General features: G+C 37.5%; 2 protein-coding genes and 1 long non-coding RNA gene across 4 annotated transcripts in view; 1 reads left to right on the forward strand and 2 right to left on the reverse strand.

Annotated features, from left to right (window-relative positions):
* Positions 1-2,429, reverse strand: part of LOC121909441 (choline transporter-like protein 5-A) — a 54,090-nt gene extending 51,661 nt beyond the window's left edge. The window contains exon 1 of the mRNA XM_042430001.1: positions 2,341-2,429. Within this exon, the coding sequence (XP_042285935.1) occupies positions 2,341-2,428 (88 nt within the window). The 5' untranslated portion in view covers position 2,429. The remainder of the gene's footprint in view (positions 1-2,340) is intronic.
* Positions 1-9,017, forward strand: part of LOC121909468 — a 567,936-nt gene extending 558,919 nt beyond the window's left edge. The window contains exon 3 of the long non-coding RNA XR_006099452.1: positions 8,712-9,017. This is a non-coding gene — a long non-coding RNA (uncharacterized LOC121909468). The remainder of the gene's footprint in view (positions 1-8,711) is intronic.
* A 9,775-nt stretch (positions 9,018-18,792) lies between these two features.
* Positions 18,793-21,400, reverse strand: LOC121909452. Of its 2 annotated transcripts, XM_042430015.1 has the most exons (5): positions 21,342-21,400; positions 20,781-21,185; positions 19,807-19,944; positions 19,532-19,587; positions 18,793-19,376 (listed from the first exon to the last, which is right to left on the reverse strand). In XM_042430015.1, the coding sequence occupies exons 1-5, from the start codon at positions 21,376-21,378 to the stop codon at positions 19,314-19,316; spliced, it is 699 nt and encodes a 232-aa protein (XP_042285949.1). In that variant the 5' UTR covers positions 21,379-21,400; the 3' UTR covers positions 18,793-19,313. The 2 variants fall into 2 exon arrangements, with proteins under 2 accessions (XP_042285949.1, XP_042285950.1); XM_042430016.1 differs by lacking the exon at positions 19,807-19,944.
* Positions 21,401-22,346: the final 946 nt, after the last annotated feature.

Raw genomic sequence — 22,346 nt, forward strand, 5'->3', positions numbered from 1 at the left:
CCTATGTGAAAAGTAAAAAGATTATTTAAACTCTGACTTTGCGATTAGGAATGTAAATTTAGGCTAATTTGTCTTGTTTGTGTTTGTTGCACATGTAGAGGAGTATGCTATGAAAAAGTGAAGCCTGAGAGACAGATAGCCAAAGGAACGCAGTGCTGAAAAGGAGAGACGAAGTGAATGGGCTGCAGAGCCCAAAAGGTTATGGAAATTTATGCCACCGCTTGGCCCTATGTCCAGGGGAGGACTACATGTTCCAATAAGCATGACTCCGATGTGGACAGTCTCTCTCTGGATGAGCCAAGCCCCACACTCACAGAGTGATGCTAAACTTTCCTCCTGTAGCCTAACCACCAGCCCACACTTCATGATGCAAAGTTCCGTGATGCCCTTGGAGAGCCCCTGCTTGCCCACACCAGGTCATTCAAAGCCCCTACAAAGCCCCAGTACACAGTATTTACACTATGCAGTCAATTATTTTAATTCACTGCATATACTTGCCTGATTTGTAAGAACCCCGGTGGCAAGATACCTGAAATTACACAACTGTTACAGTTGTATTTTATTCAGTTATCTAACAATGGATATTACTATTATTATAGTGCGTGAAAGAAAATAACAAGGCTGTAATTAACAGTCCTATCTAACACACAAGGGTTCTTGCTTTGTGTGTGTGTGTGTGTGTGTGCCTCACTATGGCAGCCTTGGCTTTTGTCTTTTGTGGCAGTAATGATACTACAGTAACGATAATCAAAAGGAATTCTGCAGATCTTTTAAACTATCAAACTTGCCAAAGACACATACTCAGTAAGTCAGACACTCAGAGGGGGAGATAGGCTAGTTGGTCTCCTCCAAGGTGCTGTGCAGCCTACTCTCTGTAGCAATTCGTCAAATTGCTCCACAATCAGTCTGAAATATCACCAAAACCGGGCAAAATCCAAGTGGGGCTCATAAACCAAAACAGTAACACTCTCCCAGCTGTGTCTTCGCTTGGTTTATGTCATCTACCCTCAATGTTTGTATCTGGCTTGCAGTCAGCGTTGCAAAATAGCAATAGGTAGAAGTTTCCTTTGGTTTGTGTCTATTATTTCCAGTTCACAACATGATGCCATGTATCTCTTCATTTTGAGCACAGCCTAACCAGTGTCACATGAGAGCCAGATGGACTAACGACACACATGTGACCTCCACCACTCTCAAGTTGTAAACAAAACCACAGAGGTAAATACCTGAGATTTGGAGTGGTGAAACATCATCAAGAATACAACAAGTCCAGTTTCTCTTCATTTAACCCCTCTTGATATACAACAATTAAGTTTATGAATTTAATACAGAGAAGTGTTATAATATGATGGTCCTATCAAATGTTTACTTTGTTTTCAATATCCACAGATAAAATCCAATTATATATCTCTTCTGTAGCAAGGGACAGCTGTGCTTCAGACTAGTTTTCTATCTCAAACCATTCCTGTGTCCAAAATCATTCATTATTCTCTAAATATTCCACCGCATACTGTGTGAGCCATTTTATACAGGTGACAAATTTGCTGGGCATTGTCTCACAGTGAAAGCAACTTCATTATAAGACTGTAATGATTTTCTCTTTACTAAATATTTGAGAATAAATGTCCAGTCTTTAGTAAATAAGTTGTGGTTTGTCTTTGTTTCTTATTTTTTTGAAAATGCTTGAATTACAAACAACACCAGCTCTGACAAAAATAGCAAAAAATAAAATGTTACATAAGGTATCCATAGATACACAAACACAGAATACATATAGTAACAGGTTTTGCAAAACTACCCTGTGTCAAATGATGAACTGTTCTTTAAAATGATGAGATAAATATCATAAAGACTGACTAACAATTAATGTACAATTATATTTAAATTTCCACATCTTTGGGAAAATAATTTACTGACAGTAGTACAGTCAACCCATTATCATCTCAACATTATACCCTGCAGTCTGTGCACACGGCTCAGGTGAAAGCTGACTCAGGTGGCATAGCTGGATAAAACCTTTTAAGAGATTCACATTTCTAGAAAAGATTTGTTTGCTTTTTTAAAATCTTGTTAAATACACTGATTGAGAAATCTCTCTAAAGAATAAATAATGTGCCAACCAGTCTTGGTCTCCCCATTATGGTAAGTTTGTAAAACATGGACTAATCATCCATCTATTCACTTAATTTAATATAAAACCACAGGGGACAAAAGAAAAAAAAACGACTAAGGGCTTTTATAGATAATGATATACTGATTTAAAGCATATAATAAATAAATAAATAAAAACGTAGAAAAAACGGTCTATTTAAGCTGTCAACAGACTGGTTCAGCACTCACCGTAGAAGGGACCCGGCGGTGCAGCTTCGGCGGCTGTCACGCTCTGAACGGCGGCTGAGCTGCTCTGGATGTACCGGTGAGGCGCCATAGCGCGCGATGCTGCCGGTGGACAAAGGAAAAGATGAATGAAGAGGCAGCAGACTCTGGTAGTAGTTTAGAGTAAGCTCCTCTCCTCCCTCCCTCTCTTCTCAACGTCAGACCTACTCCCATAGGCTCGTGCTCTCTATGGGGACGTCACGCCAAATTATAGGCCTATGTAATAAAAATGGAATGTATCGCTTCTCCTCTCAGTCAAACATCTGTACACCCATGCAACATAGCCTGCAATTTAAATTTGAATATATCCAAATTTAGACTATATATTTTTAGAAAATCTCATTTTTTGTGGTACAACCAAAACGTCAAATCACTCGTTATTTCTAAAAACTGGAATAGGACTTTGCTAAGATAAGATCAGACTTTATTGTCGCAGAGGGAAATTTGCTTTGGATATACAATGTACATCGTACATCTCGTATACCAAGATAAAAAGTAGTTGTACAATAAATTACTCAGATCACTCAAATTACTCATAAATCCTCAAAATAATTATAAACATAATTCAATAGTTTACAGCTCATGATCGTTTATTGAATAAAAGGGTAAAAAAAAATTTAAAAATTGTCCATCACAAAAACCAGACCAGATCTTCACTGTCAATGCAGCCTAGTCTGCCAAAGTCCAGAAATTGGGCTATTGCGTCATAAAACAACAACTTCACGTATCAAACTTTTACCCTGGTGTTTATTCTAAATGTACTCAAATGATTCATCCATGATTCACTACTTTCGCGACAAATCGACTGTTAAAAAACATTAGCCTACATTTTTGCAGCTGCTGTTCTGCATGCATACATTTTTTAATACATCTTCATATCCTATTATGATTCTACACCTGTATTAAGTCAAAGACGTATAGACTGGAGTAGTACATGCATGATTGTAGTTCAGACATTAAAGACATAGACCATTCCCTCAACACATTTAAACTCCCGAACAGTATTTCTCCCGTCAATTCAGCTCAGCCTGAGTAGCACTGCACCACTGCCCCCTGCAGGTAGAACAGCAGTAACACACTGAGCAGAGTTCCTTTTGCTGTCTTCAGTCTTGTTTTACAGTGTGTTTAATGGATCTGGAAATCTGGAGACGGAGCTGGTGCTGCAGTAATCATTCAAATCGGAACAACTAATGCAATACTTCAGAACAAATTCCACACTGACAGTCAATACATTCACAATAGATTACAAGTTTTGTTTCCAATCAGAACAGAAGTTTTAGAACATTTCATCCAAAAAGTCTGCCCTCATAATATTCAGTCAGTTAATAGGCCTATACAGCAGAGCAAATTTTGATTTTCTCTTGCAGCATGCAGATTTCAGACACTACAAGAAGTATCCCTTCATGTGTTGATCTTTTGGGTAAATGTGTTTGCAGTCAAAAGGCTGACAACTCATCACCCCAAATCTATAATTTTCTGTTAGAACTTCTCAGTTTGGTTCTGACAAACGATTACTTTAAATATGAAAAGCAGTTATTTAAATAACAATACATCCTTCATCAGATTTACAGGAGAAAGCTGTCCAAACAGAATCCATTTTGTCCAAAGATGAAAACATTATTCAGACTACCATTTATCAAAAACCAAGCGATCGTTACACAATCTTACATGCTAAAAGTAATCAACCACAACACCGTAAACATTCGTAAACCTATTCCACCCTCCATGACTTTCAAAATAAAGCAGAGGAGATGTGTGTTTGAGTGTGCTTCATTAATAGGTCCTCAAAATAAAATGGACTTGCCATATAAGCAAGCTAAGAAAACTGTATCTGGGTCCAAGCAGCCACTCACAGTTCACCTGGGTGTATATAGGACTAAGGGGCTGCACCTTTCAGCTTTTTGGTCACCTTTTCCTGCCTGCTTTTGCCCAGAGCATACTGTATGTGCATTTAGGGCTATCTGTTGGGATTGAGACATAGCTCTGTATGTTGCTGTTGGGTTTATGACACAAAGTTAGTAATTTTTTCAGTCAAATTTCACTTGATCAATGAATTATCTTAAGCTACTGTTTCTCTGGTATTTTATCTGCTACTGTTAACTCTTTGCCAGGGAAGCTCCAGAGGGGAGAACTGCCTTTTTTGTTTCCATTCTCTTGTTTTTGGTATTGATAGAGAGTTAGGATTAGAATTGTAGCCGTTTCTTTTCAGGTAGTTGTTATTTTGGCCTGGGATTTTCCTGAAGTTCAGTTTAAGATTCTATATTTGGCAATAAAGGACTGAAAAACTGAATAAACTGACTCCTCATATTCTTCATCTTGTTACTTCCCTCTCCTCAGACCAACATGGGGTCACAATAGACAAGCTCCAAACAGAGGAGATGCACTTGGATTTGTGGATTTTTTTAATGTCCGTCCATAAATTAGTATCATATCATAAACTCTTTTGAAAAGCCAGAAAGCAACACCTAGCTTTTACTTCATGGCAATTTTAGGCCCAGCAAGTGTTCCCAGCACCATAACAACACTGTAAATATTTCAAGCATCCTCTCACTGGTCAAACATTTTACCATTCTGCTGATGTAATTTATATTTTGACCTGCTATTGTTCAAAAATGTATATTGAGCATACAAAAAGAAAACTAAAGCTACATTTTTCTGATCCAAAAACACGGATTAAACTATGGCCAAACCCTACAGTATATGGAAGCAAATCATGGCCCTCCCTCCTCTCTGTGGTTTGTTGGCCTTGAACAGGTGTCACTGATGAGTGGTGGGTGGAGACCTCCCAAAATATCTGTGTCAAAGAGAAATGTTCTGGATAGATGAACTATATGCAGTGGTCCTACATGATCTAAATTTATCTTTAACCCTCTTTTGTAATTTCATGTAAATGTTTTTCTAAATTGTTGTGGACATTGCCTTGCTGTTTTCTGTCTTTTGGACAACATCAATTTAGAACTCCTGAGTTTTTCCTTTTTTCTTTTTAGTTTGTTTATTTTTTATTTTTTCATTTTTTTTTCACTTTTTCTTTAGATTTAAAAAAAAAATATATATATATATATATATATATATATATATATATATATATATACAGTGGGGTCCAAAAGTCTTGAGACCACATTGAAAATCTCTAATATTTTCACATAAACCCGGAAATAATCAGAAAGTTTGAGGATTCAGAAACATTTAAAAACACAAGAAGTTATGACGTGTAAAATGAAGAAGAAATATTTAAGATTCTGTGCTATTTCTAGGTCAGCAATCAAATTTAAGCGAATTTTTTGGCATTAATCTATTTAACTCCTTTGTACAAAAGGTCAGATTTCAGATGAGTTGTATCCCTTCTAATGAAGTGTTCAGATGACACTCAGGTGGATTTGATCAACTCGTTAGAGGCTCGTTCAAGTAACTCAACTTGCAGCCAGTGTTCACCTGTTATAAAAATGGCTGTGCCTCAAGTTTCCAGCAGATCATTTCATACTAAATAGCATTGTGATAGTGGGAAACATGGCATCAAAACTAAGTGGAAGTGTCAGAAGTAAAATTGTTATTCTAAGCAAAGAGGGGCTTTCTCAGCATCAACTCATGACTAGACTAAAGGTTTCTAAGGGGGCAGCACATGGAACTCTAAAACACTTTGCAGAACTGGATCAGTTGTATCCAAAGCACAGTCAGACAGACCAAAAGAAAAAGAAGAAGCCATCAGAAGATTAATACATCAAGCTTAGTTCCCTGAGATAGAAAAGTAACTTCATCACAGATACAGAATTTGTCAAATAAAGAAGACAAGACTCAAATCAGCAAAAGTACTGTCAAAGAAGGCTGTGAATAGCAGTTTCTAAACCACTTCTCAGGAGGGGAAACAAGGCCAAATGCTCGGGGTGGGCTAAGAAATACCAGCATTTCACAGAGGATGACTGGAGAACAGTCCTATTCACTGAATAGTTTGAGATTTATGGCAGTAACAGAAGGGTGTATGTAAGGAGATGATGATCCTGCAGTATATCAAACTGACAGTGAAACACAGTGGTGGGAATATTCAAGTCTGGGGGTGTTTTGCCTACTCTGGAGTTGAACACCTGCACCAAATTGACTCCAACCTGACCAAGGAGAAGTACCACTCCATTCTTCAGAGACATGCTGGACCCTCTGGTTTGCATCTCTGTAGAGAATGATTCATACTGCAGCAGGATAATGACCCCAAACACACCTCAAAGCTTTGCAAGAACTACTTGAAGACCAAAGAAGACCAAGGAGTCTTGACTGTCATGGACTTTCCTCCACAGTCACCTGACCTCAACCCCATTGAACATAAATGTGGGCACTTGAGGACTAGAGAGCTAAGCACTCTGTGACATCATAAGAATTTGGAACACTGGCATATCATGCTGGGATAACATGGGTGATTAGGTTTTGACAGTTTGACAAACTTGTGGAGTCCATGCCAGCTCAAGTGTATGCTGTCATTAAAGGTCCAGTGTGTAGTATTTAGTAACATCTAAAAGAACAGACTTGATAAAAATTGAATAGATTATTTATAAGTATATCTTAATTAGTGTCTAATCAGCTGAAAATAATAATTGTTGTGTTTTCGTTATCTTAGAAATAAGATATCTACATATATCTACATGGGAGCGGGTCCCCCTCCACGGTGGCCGCCATTTTGCATCGCCATGTTTCTACAGTAGCACAGAACGGACAAACCTAACACTGACTCCAGTGAGGGCCTTACGCGTTTTAGATTCAGTGGGCGACTACTGGAAATGCACCGGTTTTAAAACGAAGAAGAAGAACGGACCAAACATTTTGTATTGTGAGAAGTTTTTGAAACCAAAATCTGATAAATGGAGGATCATACTTATTTAGAAAATCACAGGAGCGTGAAATGTCGTCGTCAAAGAAACGAATACACAAAGAAGCTAAATGAAATCGGGACAAGCAACGGCATAAAATGAGGATAAACCCAGATGGAAATCCCTGATGAGAGAAATGTTTGCAGACTGACGCCGAAGTTTCCTGCTGGACAGGTAAGAGTGTAATGTATGTTTATTTTGCCCCGCTGGTAATGGTTCAAAACCTAGATGATGTACAATGTTTATTAGCAGTACATTAGTTTCCCTGAAAAGAAACGCCGCCACATAACGTTAAATATTAGCACACTCTAGCCTCAGTTTGTGCCTCTCACGGAACTGGTGGTCTGACAAGAGACAACAGGGAGGCGACATCGTGCTAATAACCCAACAATTTTTTTCATTTTCTGTGGCAGTAAGACAACACATTGATTGATAACTAAGATATTTAGTGCTGGTGATGTGCTAAAGACAGTAAGTCAGAGTAATGAGTTAATGTGAAAGATAAACTGAGGAGAAGTCTGCTCATCACCCAGTTAATACATCCTGTGAATATATATTTATATTTTTCACAGTGCTCCATGATTTCATTGCTCCTAATTTGTCATTTAGGAGCACATGTACACATTGGGGGGCAAAGTTAGCTTATAGTCCAACACAAGTAACATTTTCCCCATTTCAATGTTGAAAAACACGTAATTGCTACCAGAGTTTTAATTTTACATTTACATTACATTTTTTTTTCTGTTATTTATTTTGGTGTGTTTATCCAGGCCAGCCAAGGCTCCGAGCATCTTAGGACGTAACATAATGTATTACAAGGGTTTGTGACTGTGTCATAAAGCACTTATTTTCTTGATGTTACTGTTGTTTCTCCAGCTATGAGAGAGGTCCTGTAGCATAAATGCATGGTATTGCCTTTATCTTCATCCTAAAGTGACTGTGTAATAGATCAGGGTATTTCATCATGTGCCATTGCTGGCTGGGAGTATGTTGGTTTTCATTACAACCAAAGACAACAAAAATTGATTTCACTGAATAGCTACTTGTCTCTGACTGAAAGTGTGTTAATCAATTAAATAATCTGATCTAGTCTGTTGTTGGGATGAAAATCTGCATGGAATAAGGTTGAACAATTTCTGGTGAGCACATTAGATAGATAGATAGATAGATAGATAGATAGATAGATAGATAGATGATTTATAATAGTAAGTTCATTCATTTGTGCTATTTTATTTTTCTTAGGCACTACGGGTTGGCATTATTCACCATGTCTGTGACATTCACACCCGCCATATTAGAAGTATTGCAGACCAAGTCAGGAGAAGTCTAGGTAAGTGATACACATTTGTTTGCCTATGTAGCATATTAACTCACCCTGTAAGTCCTACTCTTGGTTAAATAGCACTATTTTCACATGTACAACTGTATAAAATGTATGAAATAGTAAATTAATTCTATGTGTAATAGTACTGTCTTCCACAGAAGCAGTTTTCCATGCAACTGCTGCTCGACACACAGCTCCTGGAGCAGATGAGGAACAGCAGTGCCAGTGAATCATGGGTGTTGTTCCTGCCATGAGAGCATCTTCATCCAGAGCAGTAAATTGGTGTGGTTTTGGTCTGACCCTTGTCAGCTATTATATGTGCAGCAATTTGACTGCTGGAAGGTTGATCAGATAAATTTAATCACCCTACTTTTAGTGTTCAAACAGACTAATGATTTGATAGATTATTCTGTCTTTATCAGAATCAACTCTGAAGAACACAGAATAAACTGTCAAAATGTTTGTTTGAACTGCATGTTTATGTTATCCTTTTATTGTCCAGATTGAAAAGGATGTCCAAAAATGTTTCTGTTAAATAAAATATATTTTTATCACAAATGTCATTATTCTTACTGTTGTTTTTTATATTTTTATTTTGTGGTTCAAACTAGTGAATTACAGTGTAATAACCTCAGGTGGCAATGAAAATTAATCCATAACATGTACTACAGTGCCCTGTTCTGAGGATTAGTGGTATTCCAACTTCACTACTGTTTTATGTTGCTTTATAAATATAAATAATGACAATATAAATTAATGGTGGAAGTGACAATGTGGTAATGACAATATAATGACTGCAGGGAAATACTGTCATTGTATAAGTATATATTAATATGTTTATCATTGCAATTATCACAGCACATCTGATGAATATCTTTTATTTGGTAAACTTGCACATTTAAGTTGAACAAATGTGAATATATAAACAAAAAGTTTAATAATTATGTTTTCTGATTTAGATGATAAACCAAAATAAAAGAGAAGAACAAAGATAAAACAGTGAAGGCTGGAGTCAACATCACTATCCAGGACACAGCAGGCACAACAGACATAACAGGGCATGAACTGGAGTCACTGGAGTCTGCATCAAATGTATAGAATGGGTTAGATCTTTGATTGATTAGAGATTTCTCTCTTGTTTGTTTTCCTGTTTGCAGTCAGTAAAATGTTGTCCTGTCTCATTTTTTTATACAGTATATTGCATATCACATGTGTATTAGTTCCACACCTTCAGATCTCTTAAGTTTAACCAGTATGGTGTTGGAGTTTACACACACACCACTGGATTTTCAGACGATCTCAAATTCAAAATGATCCCCAAACCAACTGATACACAAAAATACAGAAAACACTGGGTGCATTTCAAAACTGATCAGCAATACTTGAGACATATGAGATCTACTGGTGGCTGTTTTACACTGGATTCAATTTTAACAGAAGTTAATCATTATATTGCATATTTTCAAATGAGTATGTTGAATTTAGTACTGGGATCATTCACTGGCTTCATCTATACAAGTAAAAGAGTATGTTTGATTTTTTTAATTTTCCTGCATGAAATTGTCAGTGTATATAGTCGCTGATTTCCAGGAATAAATTCATGCTGATTTTAAGACAAGGCTGTAGGCTGTAAAATGGGGCTTTTTTCATGGTGACAATTAATGGAACTCTTACCACTCCAGCATAAACCAGTGGGAGGCACATAGAGACGGCATACATCCTACTTTCGATGGAGCTGCTCTCATATCTAATAATATGGCTGACTTTATTAGCAGACCAAAACCATGACAACCCAGAGTTGAGACCAGGAAGCAGAGCTGCAGTCCTACACGCTTCTCTGTGCTTCCATTAGAGCAATTACCCACCCAAAACCACATAGAGACTGTGCCTGTCCCCAAACCACTTAAATCAATTAAATCCAAAGTAAACAAAAGAAGAGTCATTCATAAAAATCTAGTAAAAATTAAAACCACTACTGCAATAGTACAACAAAACAAGATAATTAAATGTGGACTCTTGAACATTAGATCTCTGTCATCTAAAGCTGTATTAGTAAATGATTTAATTTCAGATCATCATATTGATTTATTTTGTCTCACTGAAGCCTGGCTGTGTCATGAAGAATATGTCAGCCTAAATGAATCCACTCCCCCCAGTCATATTAATACTCATTCCTCGAGACACTGGCCGAGGAGGAGGAGTTGCAGCCATTTTCAACTCAAGCCTAATCATCAACCCTAGACCTAAATTTAATTATAACTCATTCGATAGCCTTGTTCTTAGTCTCTCTCAACCAACCTGGAAAACTTTACAGCCAGTTCTATGTGTTATAGTGTACCATCCTCCTGGCCCGTATCTAATGATATAGCTACTCTGGATGGCATTACCCTGGCCTCCAGCACCACTGTAAGGAATCTGGGAGTTATCTTTGATCAGGATATGTCCTTTAACTCCCACATAAATCAAATCTTAAGGACTGCATTTTTTCACTAACGTAATATCGCAAAAATTAGGCACATCCTGTCCCAAAAAGATGCAGAAAAACTAGTCCACACATTTGTTACTTCTAGGCTGGATTATTGCAATTCCTTATTATCAGGCTGCTCTAACAAGTCTCTAAAGACTCTCCAGCTGGTCCAGAATGGAGCTGCGCGTGTACTGACTAAAACTAGAAAAAGAGATCACATTTCTCCCATTTTAGCTTTGCTACATTGGCTTCCTGTAAAATCTAGAATAGAATTTAAAATCCTTCTCCTAACTTAGAAAGCTCTTAATGGTCAGGCACCATCATATCTTGAAGAGCTCATAGTACGGTATTATCCCACTAGAACACTGCGCTCCCAGAATGCAGGCTTACTGGTGGTTCCTACAGTCTTTAAAAGTAGAATGGGAGGCAGAGCCTTCAGCTATCCGGCTCCTCTCTTGTGGAACCATCTTCCAGATTTGGTCCGGGGTGCAGACACCCTCTCTATGTTTAAGAGTAGGCTTAAAACTTTCCCTTTTGATAAAGTTTACAGTTAGGGCCGACCAGGCTCACCTTGGATCAGCCCTTAGTTAAGCTGCTATAGGCCTAGACTGCTGGGGGACTTCCCATGATGCACTGAGCTCCTCTCTCCTCCTCCTCCTCCTCCTCTCCATCTGTATGCATTCATGTAACATCAATGCATGTCACTAACTTTGCTTCTTCCCCGGAGTTTTTTTTTGTGCTTTCTCATCTCGCAGGAAACCCTGGGCTCCAGGCCGAGCCTTTGCGATCCTTCACAGTCCTTATGGCATCCTTCAGTGGCTGCTGCTGTTGTCGTTGTTGTTATGATTGTTGTTATTCTGTCCCCCCTTTCCCTCTTTCTTTCTCTCTCTCAACCCAACTTGTCAAAGCAGATGGCCGCCCACCAAGAGCCGGGTTCTGCTTGAGGTTTCTACCCATTAAAGGGGAGTTTTTCCTTACTGCTGTCGCCAAGTGCTTGCTCATGGGGGAATTGTTGGGTCTCTGTAAATTAAAGAGTACGGTCTTGACCTGCTCTGTGTGAAAAGTGCCCTGAGATGACTTTTGTTGTGATTTGGCGCTATATAAATAAAAATTGATTGATTGATAATATAATACTGCATTAAAACCATGGTTGCGCTATACTACTTGAACTGTGCATGGTGCTGAAATTAAGCCTAATAATACTACCAGAAATTAAAGTTTAATATTTTAATTGTAACACAGTTTTAATTCCACAATTTTAGTCTATGGGACCATGCAAAGTTTGTTCTTCAGAAACAAAAATGGTTGTCAGTCGAACAGACATGGTGTGTTGATACCATCCCCCCACCCCACCCCCAGATAGAGTCCTTAACAATGTTATAAATCAATTATATTCTTAAATGAATAAAGAAAACATATAAACCTGGATTTCCGCTGCACCAGTTAAAAGCCTCCCATTGAAAATTTCTATAAAACTGTCCCATGGTTAAACCTACCCCTGGCATAGACCATACAATGATATTTTAGACAGTTGTGTATTTCTAACTATGTTGCAACTGTTTGGTCAAGTCTCTACCCTGTTTCAACATGACAATGAACTAATGAAATAAGTGATATCCATAAAGAAAAGGTTTTGTGAGTTGGGTCTGGAGAAACATGAGTGGCCTACACAGATTCCTGACCCCCTCACCCCCTTCCAACATCTTTGAATTAATTCTGATGCAGACTAATGCTGTTATAAGGGTAGAGGCAGTCAATGCAGCATATTAATGTCCATGGTGTTGGGGTGAGATGTTCAACAGTCTCACATTGTAATAATCAAGTGCGAAGTCAAGACCAGAATACTTACTAAATAGGATTTGTGTTGTTATGGAGCCATATCTGTAAATCTTTTGAGGAGTAATTTTGTCCTCACCCTCCAACTTGGTCTGGGCAGGGTGATGTTGTCTCCTGGTCAGACTGTAACCTCCAATTCTGATCCAGAAATCTAATCATGACTGCAGGAAACAACTCCTGGAATACAAAACCAAATTGAAATGTGACCAGTGTAACACAGATGCAAATGTCACCAAAAGTACTGAAAGCTACTGCTCAATACAACACTGATATTAACATCTATTGATTGTCCAAATATAATCACTGAAATATGTTTAAAAAGTTTACCAAAAATTACCTAGGAGGACAACCAGAAAAATAAGCAGCCCCTCCATGTGTGTTGATTGCCTGGTGTTGAAAGACAATGAGACAAGTCTCACTCACAGATGTCGTCACTTGCACAAACTTTTCCTTTAAGGAAAATGTAAGTAGTGATTGGTGAGTAGAATGGAACATTTTCTAATGTTGTTGTTTTCTGTGGGTGTGATGCTATGTGATGGTCATGATGTGAAGATACAACAAGATTTTTTCAGATAAGTACAATCATGACTGAATCCCTACAGTATACAGACAGAGCGTATAGTACAAAAAGAGTATTTTGTCTGGGCTATGTATGAGGTTAGGTACAGTATGAGATAAACCATGTTTGTACAATGTAGAGCAGCATTTGAGAGTCTGACAGAGGGCTTCACAGACATATAGTCCACTGTTACAGTAATGCACAGTAATGGTGTTGTAAATGTAAATTGTTACTTTAATGTCACTCCTCCATTAGTTGCCAGGTGCAACAAGACAACAGTAAGTTAGCAGCTGTCACAAACAGTAGGACAAGAGGGAGTGTCAGTCTTGTTATCAGGGATAATAACATGCATATTTTCCGAATAAACATTATAAGACTAAGAGGGCAAAGCCAAGTTTGCACCGGGCGATGGGTTGGTGTCAATAGAGAAATGGCCCACTAGAGGGAGGAAGTTTGCTGTAGCATTAAATTGATCAAATATATTATAAAGTCTGATGAAAATGTCTTTGGGAAGAAAATACTAATGGTGAAATACTGATTTTACAAAAAGAAACCAGGGATATTTTCTTCCTTGACTTGCACCCTTGTGTTCACTTTTGCGTAATCACCTCAGAGGGTATCTGCCTGAAGAGGTGAGATGATGAAATGCCTCTTATGTCAAAGCTCCATGGTCACAACAACCAGATTACATAATTATTTTCAATTGGACATAAAACGATTTACCACTGATACAATATGTTTAGAGCTGCAACAATTAGCCGATTAATTGATTAGTTGACTACTACTAAATTAATTGCCAACTATTTAGATAATCAATCAATAATCAATTAATCGTTTTGAGTCATTTTTTATGAAAAAAAGTAAAAAATCCCTGATTCCAGCTTCTCAAATGTGAATATTTTCTGGTTTATTTAGTCTTCTATGATAATAAACTGAATATCTTTGGGTTGTGGACTGTTGGTCAGAACAAAATAAGACATTTGAGGATGTCTTCTCAGACTTTGGGAAACAATGATCACTATTTGTCACCATTTTTGGGCATCTTATGGACTAATCAACTATCAGTCAATTGACAGATTAGTCGATAGTGAAAATAATTGTTAGTTGCAGTCGTAAATGTGTATGTGTGTGTGTGCATGCACGTAAAAAATGTGATCTGCTTGGCAACCACTGATGCTCTGTTGTTTAAACAAAAACCTGTTAACCACATATGCACTGTTTAGTGTGAGAAAGAGGTTTGTGGCTGAATGAAAACAAAACAGGCCTTTGATCAATTCAATGAGGTTTGCTCTGACTGAGAGCTTTAAAATATTTTACTTTAAAGTACATACATCTTTTGTAACAACATATTAATGTTATTCTTGTCTATTATTCTTCATGTCTATTCTCTATTAATCTATATTGTTAATGAGAATTACTTGTGCAGATATCTTGTGTTTATACCTTTTGTGTAAAGGGATTGAGCTAAGATTGAGTACATGTCTGCTAGTTTGTTGAATAAATGGCTGGGCATGGATTTAGTTTGGTCTCCTCAATAAATGGATTTATTTTGACTTTATAATTTAGATACCACAGAATCATTTAGCAAGATTGTCTTTGGGGTAATATCCTTTCTGGTGGCCTTTTACTTTTAGAAGAGTTTCAGCACAGTCGCACCTGGAGCTACTGTGTATGGCTGTATCTTCAGTATTACATCACTGCCATAAGTATTTGTGTATAAAACTACAAATTGCATCTTTTTGCAAACAAATCACTCTCTGTATGTGCACACAGAGTGTGTGCATGTGTCAACTGAGCAGATTCTCTCTTGACATGATATAAACTCAGAAATACAACGTACTGTACTATAAAGTGTAGTTGAGGTGGCTGCAGAGCTTCTATGGTTTACTGTAGATACACATGATTCAATTCAAGTTTTCATTGAGACAGTGGAGATTTGTACCACATGAACAATTTCTAAGAGTTTTTACAGTAAGCTAATATTAAGCATGTTTAAATGAATTATTTAAACATGTGATTACATTATATTGTCTGTGGTTTTAATAGGTGTGTTCAAGTGTCTTTTCAGTTCTAGCACAATGAACACAGTGAAACCAGGCACCAACACCTTCAAAAGGACACTAAGTTGCGGCTTCAGTCCATCTGCATGTTGAGCTCTGCTTTCATATGAGGGCTGTTTGTCAGTGTGGGTTTCCTGTAAGCCTAACTGATCACAAGGACTATATGATGGTTAAGGTTAACTCAGACAGAGGACTTCACAGACATATAGTCCACTGTTACAGCAATGCACTGTAATGGTGTTGTAAATGAAAATTGTAACTTTAATGTCACTCTTCCGTTAGTTGCCATGTTGAAAGGTCAAACGAGACAACAGTAAGCTAGCAGCAGAGGGAGTGTCAGTCAGGGATAATAGCATGCATATTTTCCAAATGCACATTATAAGACTAAGAAGGTAAAGCCAATTTTGCACCAGGCAATGGGTTGGTGTCAATAGAGAAATGGCCCACTCAAGGGAGGAAGTTTGTGGTAGCATTAAATTGATCAAATTTATTATAAAGTCTGATGAAAATGTCTTTGGGAAGAAAATACTAATGGTGAAATACTGATTTTACAATAAGAAACCAGGGTTGTTTTCTTCCTTGACTTGCACCCTTGTGTTCACTTTTGCATAATCACCTCAGAGGGTATCTACATGAAGAGGTGAGATGATGAAATGCCTCTTATGTAAAAGGTCCATGGTCACAACAACCAGATTGCTTATTTATTTTCAATTGGACATTTGTAAGTTTTTACAGTAAGATAATATTAAGCATGTTTAAATGAATTATTTAAACATGTGATTACACTACATTGTCTGAGGTTTTATGTGCTGTGTTCAAGTGTTTTTTCAGTTTCTACTCTTGCACAATGACCACAGTGAAAACATGCACCAACACCTTCAACAGGACATTAAATTGCAGCTACAGTCCATCTGCATGTTGAGCTCTGCTGTCGTATGAGGGCTGTTTGTCAGTATGGGTAGGAAACCCCAGGCTTACAGGAAGTAAGCCTCACTGATCATAAGGACTATATGATGGTTGAGGTTACGTTCTTATCAACTCTTTATTGCTTTGTAACTTCTTTGAAACTGGGTTGCAGGGTCAGTCTGTAATATACAGAAGTTGTACAGAAACATTCATCCTGACGTTTCTGTACAGGTGATTATTTTTAAATTTGTGTTGGGCAGAAGAAAAAAACTAATGTAATGTTATGGTAAAGTCTAGGTTTTTATTAATCTTATAATTGTGATGAAATATTAAGTAAAATGGTTTCATTGTGTTCAAGTTGTGCCAGTGAGTCAGCATGCACACTACCAAGGTCTTGCACACAAATGAAAATAACATCATCTTAACAAGAGAACCTTAAGGATAGATATTGTAGTCATCAAGGATTTATAGTAAAGTAACACACTGAACTGAGAAGAAGGACTGAGTGAGTACACAGCAATGAATAAATACATTGCAGTCTTAAAGTGTTTCTACTGATACATCTTTGCATGACTATCAGTTAAAAAAAAAACTCCTTATTTATCTTATATTGGCCCTTTATGAAGCCCATGAGTTCAGCCTCTGTCTGAAACAGCCTGTTTTAGCTTCTTTTTAAGGCGCCCCTTCTGATGAGCCCACTGTGTTCTGACTAGTTAGCTCCCGGAAGCTGCCCGGCAGACTTCCACCATCTCAAGAGGCTACGTAAATAAACAATAGTTGCCAAATTTTGCTTCTTTTTCTGGGACAACGCAAACTACCCATGGAACAACCTTAGCAACGAAGGCTACAGAGCAGATGACCATTTGTGGGCATGCGCAAACAATCTGATGTCATCATGAGAGGGAAGTAGAGGTAACACTACAAATGGAGCCTTTAGAGCAGGCTGAAGCCCTGGATTTTGACTTGAAGGCAGCATTTTTTACACACTTTCAGCTCAAGTTTTGGAACTTTGATCATGTTTAACATAAACATCCACCATCATAACAGTATGACAAAAAATCATTTGCACATTATAATTCTATTTCATTATTCTGTCTTTACATGAACAAAAGCAAAATTCATTTTAAAAAGGCTTTTTGAAATTTTACATTTTGTCATACTGTATCGCTGCTCATCATATTCTATCCCACGAGTAAATACTTTAATGTTTACACTTGATAAACATGATGCAGCAAATTTTTGTATATACATAATGATATATGTGCAATATACTGTAGTATGGTGGACTGGTCTTTCTAAAAGATCATTCTTACAGTAAGTGTACATTAATGAACATTTCCCTGATGTATAATGGTCATTTAGTGAAATAGTAAAATTTGCTGGTATGGAACCCCCACACTGAGTCTCCCTCCGCCTGGTCTTCAGTACATCCTCCCAGACCAGCCTAAGAGACGACATCTTCCTTCTACCTTCACCCACATTCATTCATCTATCCTCAACATTCAATACCTCCTGAATTCCATTAAACCTTTAAACGGCATATTGTTGTGGCATGGTTCTTGCTAGTGAAATGTAGTTAACTTGTTACCTTAGGTTCAGGAGCAGAACCACGCCTCAACCACACCTCTAATCACCTGCCAAGCCTACTTATACTGGGTCAACCCATCCTACCCTGTTTGTCTCAGATTTATCGACCCACCCTCCATTTCCCTTCCCTTCATCCTTTTATCCTGCTACCTCATCCCTCCCTCTGCTCATCCCTACCCTCATCATCCCTTCATCCCCTCATCCCTTCATCCTCCTCTCCCTCTTTCCCCCCATCCCTTCCTATTCAATCCAGTGCATACTTCTCCCACATCTCATTCTAGGCACTGTCTGGGGGCCAGTGATCATCTTGGGTGGAAATATGAGTCTCCCTCCGCCTGGTCTTCAGTACATCCTCCCAGACCAGCCTAACAGACAACATCTTCCTTCTACCTTCACCCACATTCATTCATCTATCCTCAACATTCAATACCTCCTGAATTCCATGAAACCTTTAAATGGCATATTGTTGTGGTGTGGTGCTAATGAAAGACATACAGTGGTGCATTTTGAGGCTGTACACTGTATATAAATATTCATGAATATTTTTTGTGTTAAGAAAAGTTCTATACACAAATAATATTATTATTATTATTAAATTCTTCTGAGGATAAGTGCTCTTAAATATGTCAATCCTAAATGTCTCTGAAAGACATTATTGAATGTTTGAGAATGTTTCCCCCACATCCAGCATATCCTTAATGCAACTCTTTACTTGGTAATAAGATGGCTTCATAATATAACTGTAGATGTATCAAAACAAAGAGAGCTAAGACACCAACAGAAAAGTCAGAAGTCACATTTGACATATTTGACAGCAGCAGAAAAGCGTTTTATTAACTTTGATAACATGGTATTTTTACTAGCACACAGCTTTTTAAGTAAAAAACAACAAAACAAAACAAGTCAGCAAGCAAGCGCTGTTTTAAAATGAATTGAGAGAGAGGTTGTTATGAGGCTGATTATCAGCCTCATGACTTCATCAATCATGTACTCACAGCTGCACACACGCATACAATAACTGGCTGGAAAAGCAAGAGGAAATAACAACTTAAAGGTTCTTAATGTAGAATTGTGAAGACTGACTGGAAGTGAGGGATGATTTGCTGAAACACGGTGCAAAACACAATGTTAGAAATCTTTTATGTAATTATGAGAAGTGTAAGCTAGGGAAAAGACATCACCTGCGCAAGCACTAGGATGTTGACTACAGCTCATTTATCAGCCATGGGTGTCACTAATGATAAGGAATTTCTGATTCTTACAAGTAGAACCTTTAAACTGTGCACTTTGACTAAATTCCCCCCTTTTTTGGAATAAAACAGTGTTTGCTCTGTCCATCTTCTACCTACTGGTGGGTTTGTCCATGCTGAGCCTGGAACACAACTCGTGTTAAACACAAATCTTCATCCTGAGAAACAAATTGACATTTGTCATTTAGACTCTTTATTATGTGGCTTCTACTGTTACAGTATTATGTTCCTGTGCATGTCTGATAGGTGCTGTTACTGTGTGGCATGTATCATCCAACAAGTCTTCTAAATTAAATGGCAAAGTACGTCATACCTGATTCCCTCTTGTTTGACCTCTGGTGTTTAGTTTTTTCTGATGAACGTCTTTATCTGCAGAAATAAATACAACAGGATCACACTGCATAGCATGCAAATGCACACCTTTCACAAAAAATAACACATTACCCCCCTTAAATGACTAAATACAGGATTAATCATGATTTATTTGAGAAAAAAAGAATTTTATAACACGTAAAGAGATTCATCTATTAGGGGAATAATATGAGGGAACAACGATTAAGTAAACAATTTTCAGGTTAGAATAGGTACCTGTTTTGTGATTAAGATGATAAACCAAAATAAAAGAGAAGAGCGAAGAGAAAACAGTGAAGGCTGGAGTCAACATCACTATCCAGGACACAGCAGGCACAACAGACACAACAGGGCATGAACTGGAGTCACTGGAGTCTGCATCGAATGTGTAGAATGGGTTAAAACTGATCAACAATACTTGGCCTGGCTGTTTTGCATTGGATACAACTTTAACAACAGTTAATCATTAAATTTCACATTTTCAAATAGAGTTTGTTGAATTTAGGATTGGGATAATTCACTAGCTTCATCAATATAAGTAAGCAAATATGTTTTATTTTTAATTTTCCCTCACAAGTATGTCAGTGTATATAGTTGCCAATTTCCAGGAATAAATTCATGCCAATTTTAAGACAAGGCTGTTGGTTTTTAATGGAATTGCAGGAACTTGTTGGAAACTGAGGTTTACATTGCCAGTGACACCGTAAAAATCAGACTCATGAGTTTCTCATTTGCTCTGTTTTTATCTGTTTGCTTGCAAGCTGAGTTTGGCATTAGCAGAAATGTTTGTGCATGTTATTCCTCTGCATTACAAATCTAAATATACATACATTTTTCAGCAGATCAAACAGCAAGACAACTTGAATGCAAACAGTATACTTTCAGTTTGACATTGCTAATGTTCCTGGTTTAAACACAAAAGTATGAACACAATGGCACCACATGTATAAATTATATTGCTATTAAAAATGCACATTAATATAAGAGCACATTGTTCTTTTGGGTGGTTTGATCAGTTAGTCAAATTGTTATATTTGCTGCATATATACATACAGTATACATGCAAAAATACACAGTTTTGGTCTTGTGAAGTTTTTCCATTTTACAACATTTTAAACAATGTGTGTGATTCCAACTTTGTGACAACAGTCTCTATTCTGTTTCAAGACAGATAATTCACACATATAGAGAAGTCAGATGACACTACTTACTGACTGTGATCCTTGTGGCATTTCCATAACTGTAAACCTTTCTGAGAGAAATTGTTGTCTTATCCTCCACCATGTTCCGTTCAGTTCCACAGTAGTAGAGGCCCTCATCTGAATCAGTGATGTTCATGATCAGCAGGTCATAGGATCGAAAGGATTGGTTCTTCAGCAAATGAAAATGAGGGAATGGATTCAGAATTTCTTTAGAGTCTCTGGGGACCACACCTCCCTCATATTTTGTTCTCAGAACAAGAGAAGGCTGGTTCATATGAGAACAGTTCCTGAACCACACTATGAATACTCCAGGTGATGTTTTACAGTCACAGTACAGAGTGATGTTGTCTCCTGGTCTGACTGTAACCTCCAACACTGATCCAGAGATCCCATCATGACTGCAGAAAACAACTCCTGGAGTATAAATACAATCACAAAAACAAATTGAAATGTGACCAGCGTTTCACATCACAATAAGCGCAGGTTACTGCTACAAAGACTGAGAATGTAGGGATGAATCCATTATCAGAATATAATTACATTCATTTAATTTTCAAGAGGTTTACTTACCTGTGACAATGAGCAGAAAAATATGCAGCCTGTCCATGACTGATGATGATCTGGCATGGAAAGACAATGAAACTGGTTTCGTGACCTGTGCAGACTTTTCCATTAAAGGAAATGTACGTTGTGATTGGCTAGTCAAACAACACATTTTCTTCTGTGGGTGTTTTCTATTGGTGTGACATTACATGATGGTCTAGATGTAGAATAAGATTAAACAAGATATCTTCAAAAGATTTGGCAGCATACTTTTCTGAGATACTGACTGAAGAAGTACAGTTCACAGTGTAAATGTACTGTATTGATTTTAGGCTGTAAATTGTCAGTGTATTGTCAATTATTGTGATTGAACAACAAAACAGAATAAGGTTAGAAGCTATTGTAGAAAATGGGACAATAGGGAGTGCCAGTCTTATTATCAGACATAACCACATGATTTGTATATTAGCTTTCACATGTCTACCATGAAATTAGTCCAAAAAAAGGAGCAAAATCAACATTTTGTGCACAACAATATTAAATTGATCATATCTAGTGAGAATCCCTGCAAATTAAAATGTTTTTAAGTTATTTTGGGGTAATGTTACAGGAGTTGTAAAATACTAATACTGTTGTACTTCGACCCTGAAAAGGTCTAATGTCAAAGCTCTATGATCATAACTTGCACTAACCACAAGACTCATTCTTTTTAAGTGGGACATAAACAGTTTCCTGCCTGTGTTTGTGTGCATATATAAGGTGCGATGTACTCGGCAACCACTGATGCTCAAATGATGTAAAAAAAACAAAACAAAAACCACTATATTCACCATGTATACACTTTTCAGTATGAGGATGGGGTTTGAGCCTGAATGAGAACAAAACTGCCTTTCATAAAAGAAATGTGCTCTATGGATGAGATGTGCATGTTTTCATGTCTTTCTGGTGGTTTAATTTGCTGAATAAATTGCTTGGCATAGAATTTTCTGGAATAAATTATTTTTTTTCCACTGTATGAAAGGCTGGTCAGAA

The sequence above is a fragment of the Thunnus maccoyii genome, chromosome 12 (genome assembly GCF_910596095.1).
Source record: "Thunnus maccoyii chromosome 12, fThuMac1.1, whole genome shotgun sequence".
Taxonomy (NCBI): Eukaryota; Metazoa; Chordata; class Actinopteri; order Scombriformes; family Scombridae; genus Thunnus; species Thunnus maccoyii.

Excerpts from the sequence above, each read along its gene's own strand:
- LOC121909452 (XM_042430015.1), bottom strand. The coding sequence starts at position 21,378 with ATGGACAGGCTGCATATTTTTCTGCTCATTGTCACAG. Across the intron at positions 19,945-20,780 it reads TGCCACAAGGATCACAGTCA|ACTCCAGTGACTCCAGTTCA; the intron begins GTAAGTAGTGTC and ends CATTCGATGCAG. Across the intron at positions 19,588-19,806 it reads TCATCTTAATCACAAAACAG|ATAAAGACGTTCATCAGAAA; the intron begins GTACCTATTCTA and ends TTATTTCTGCAG.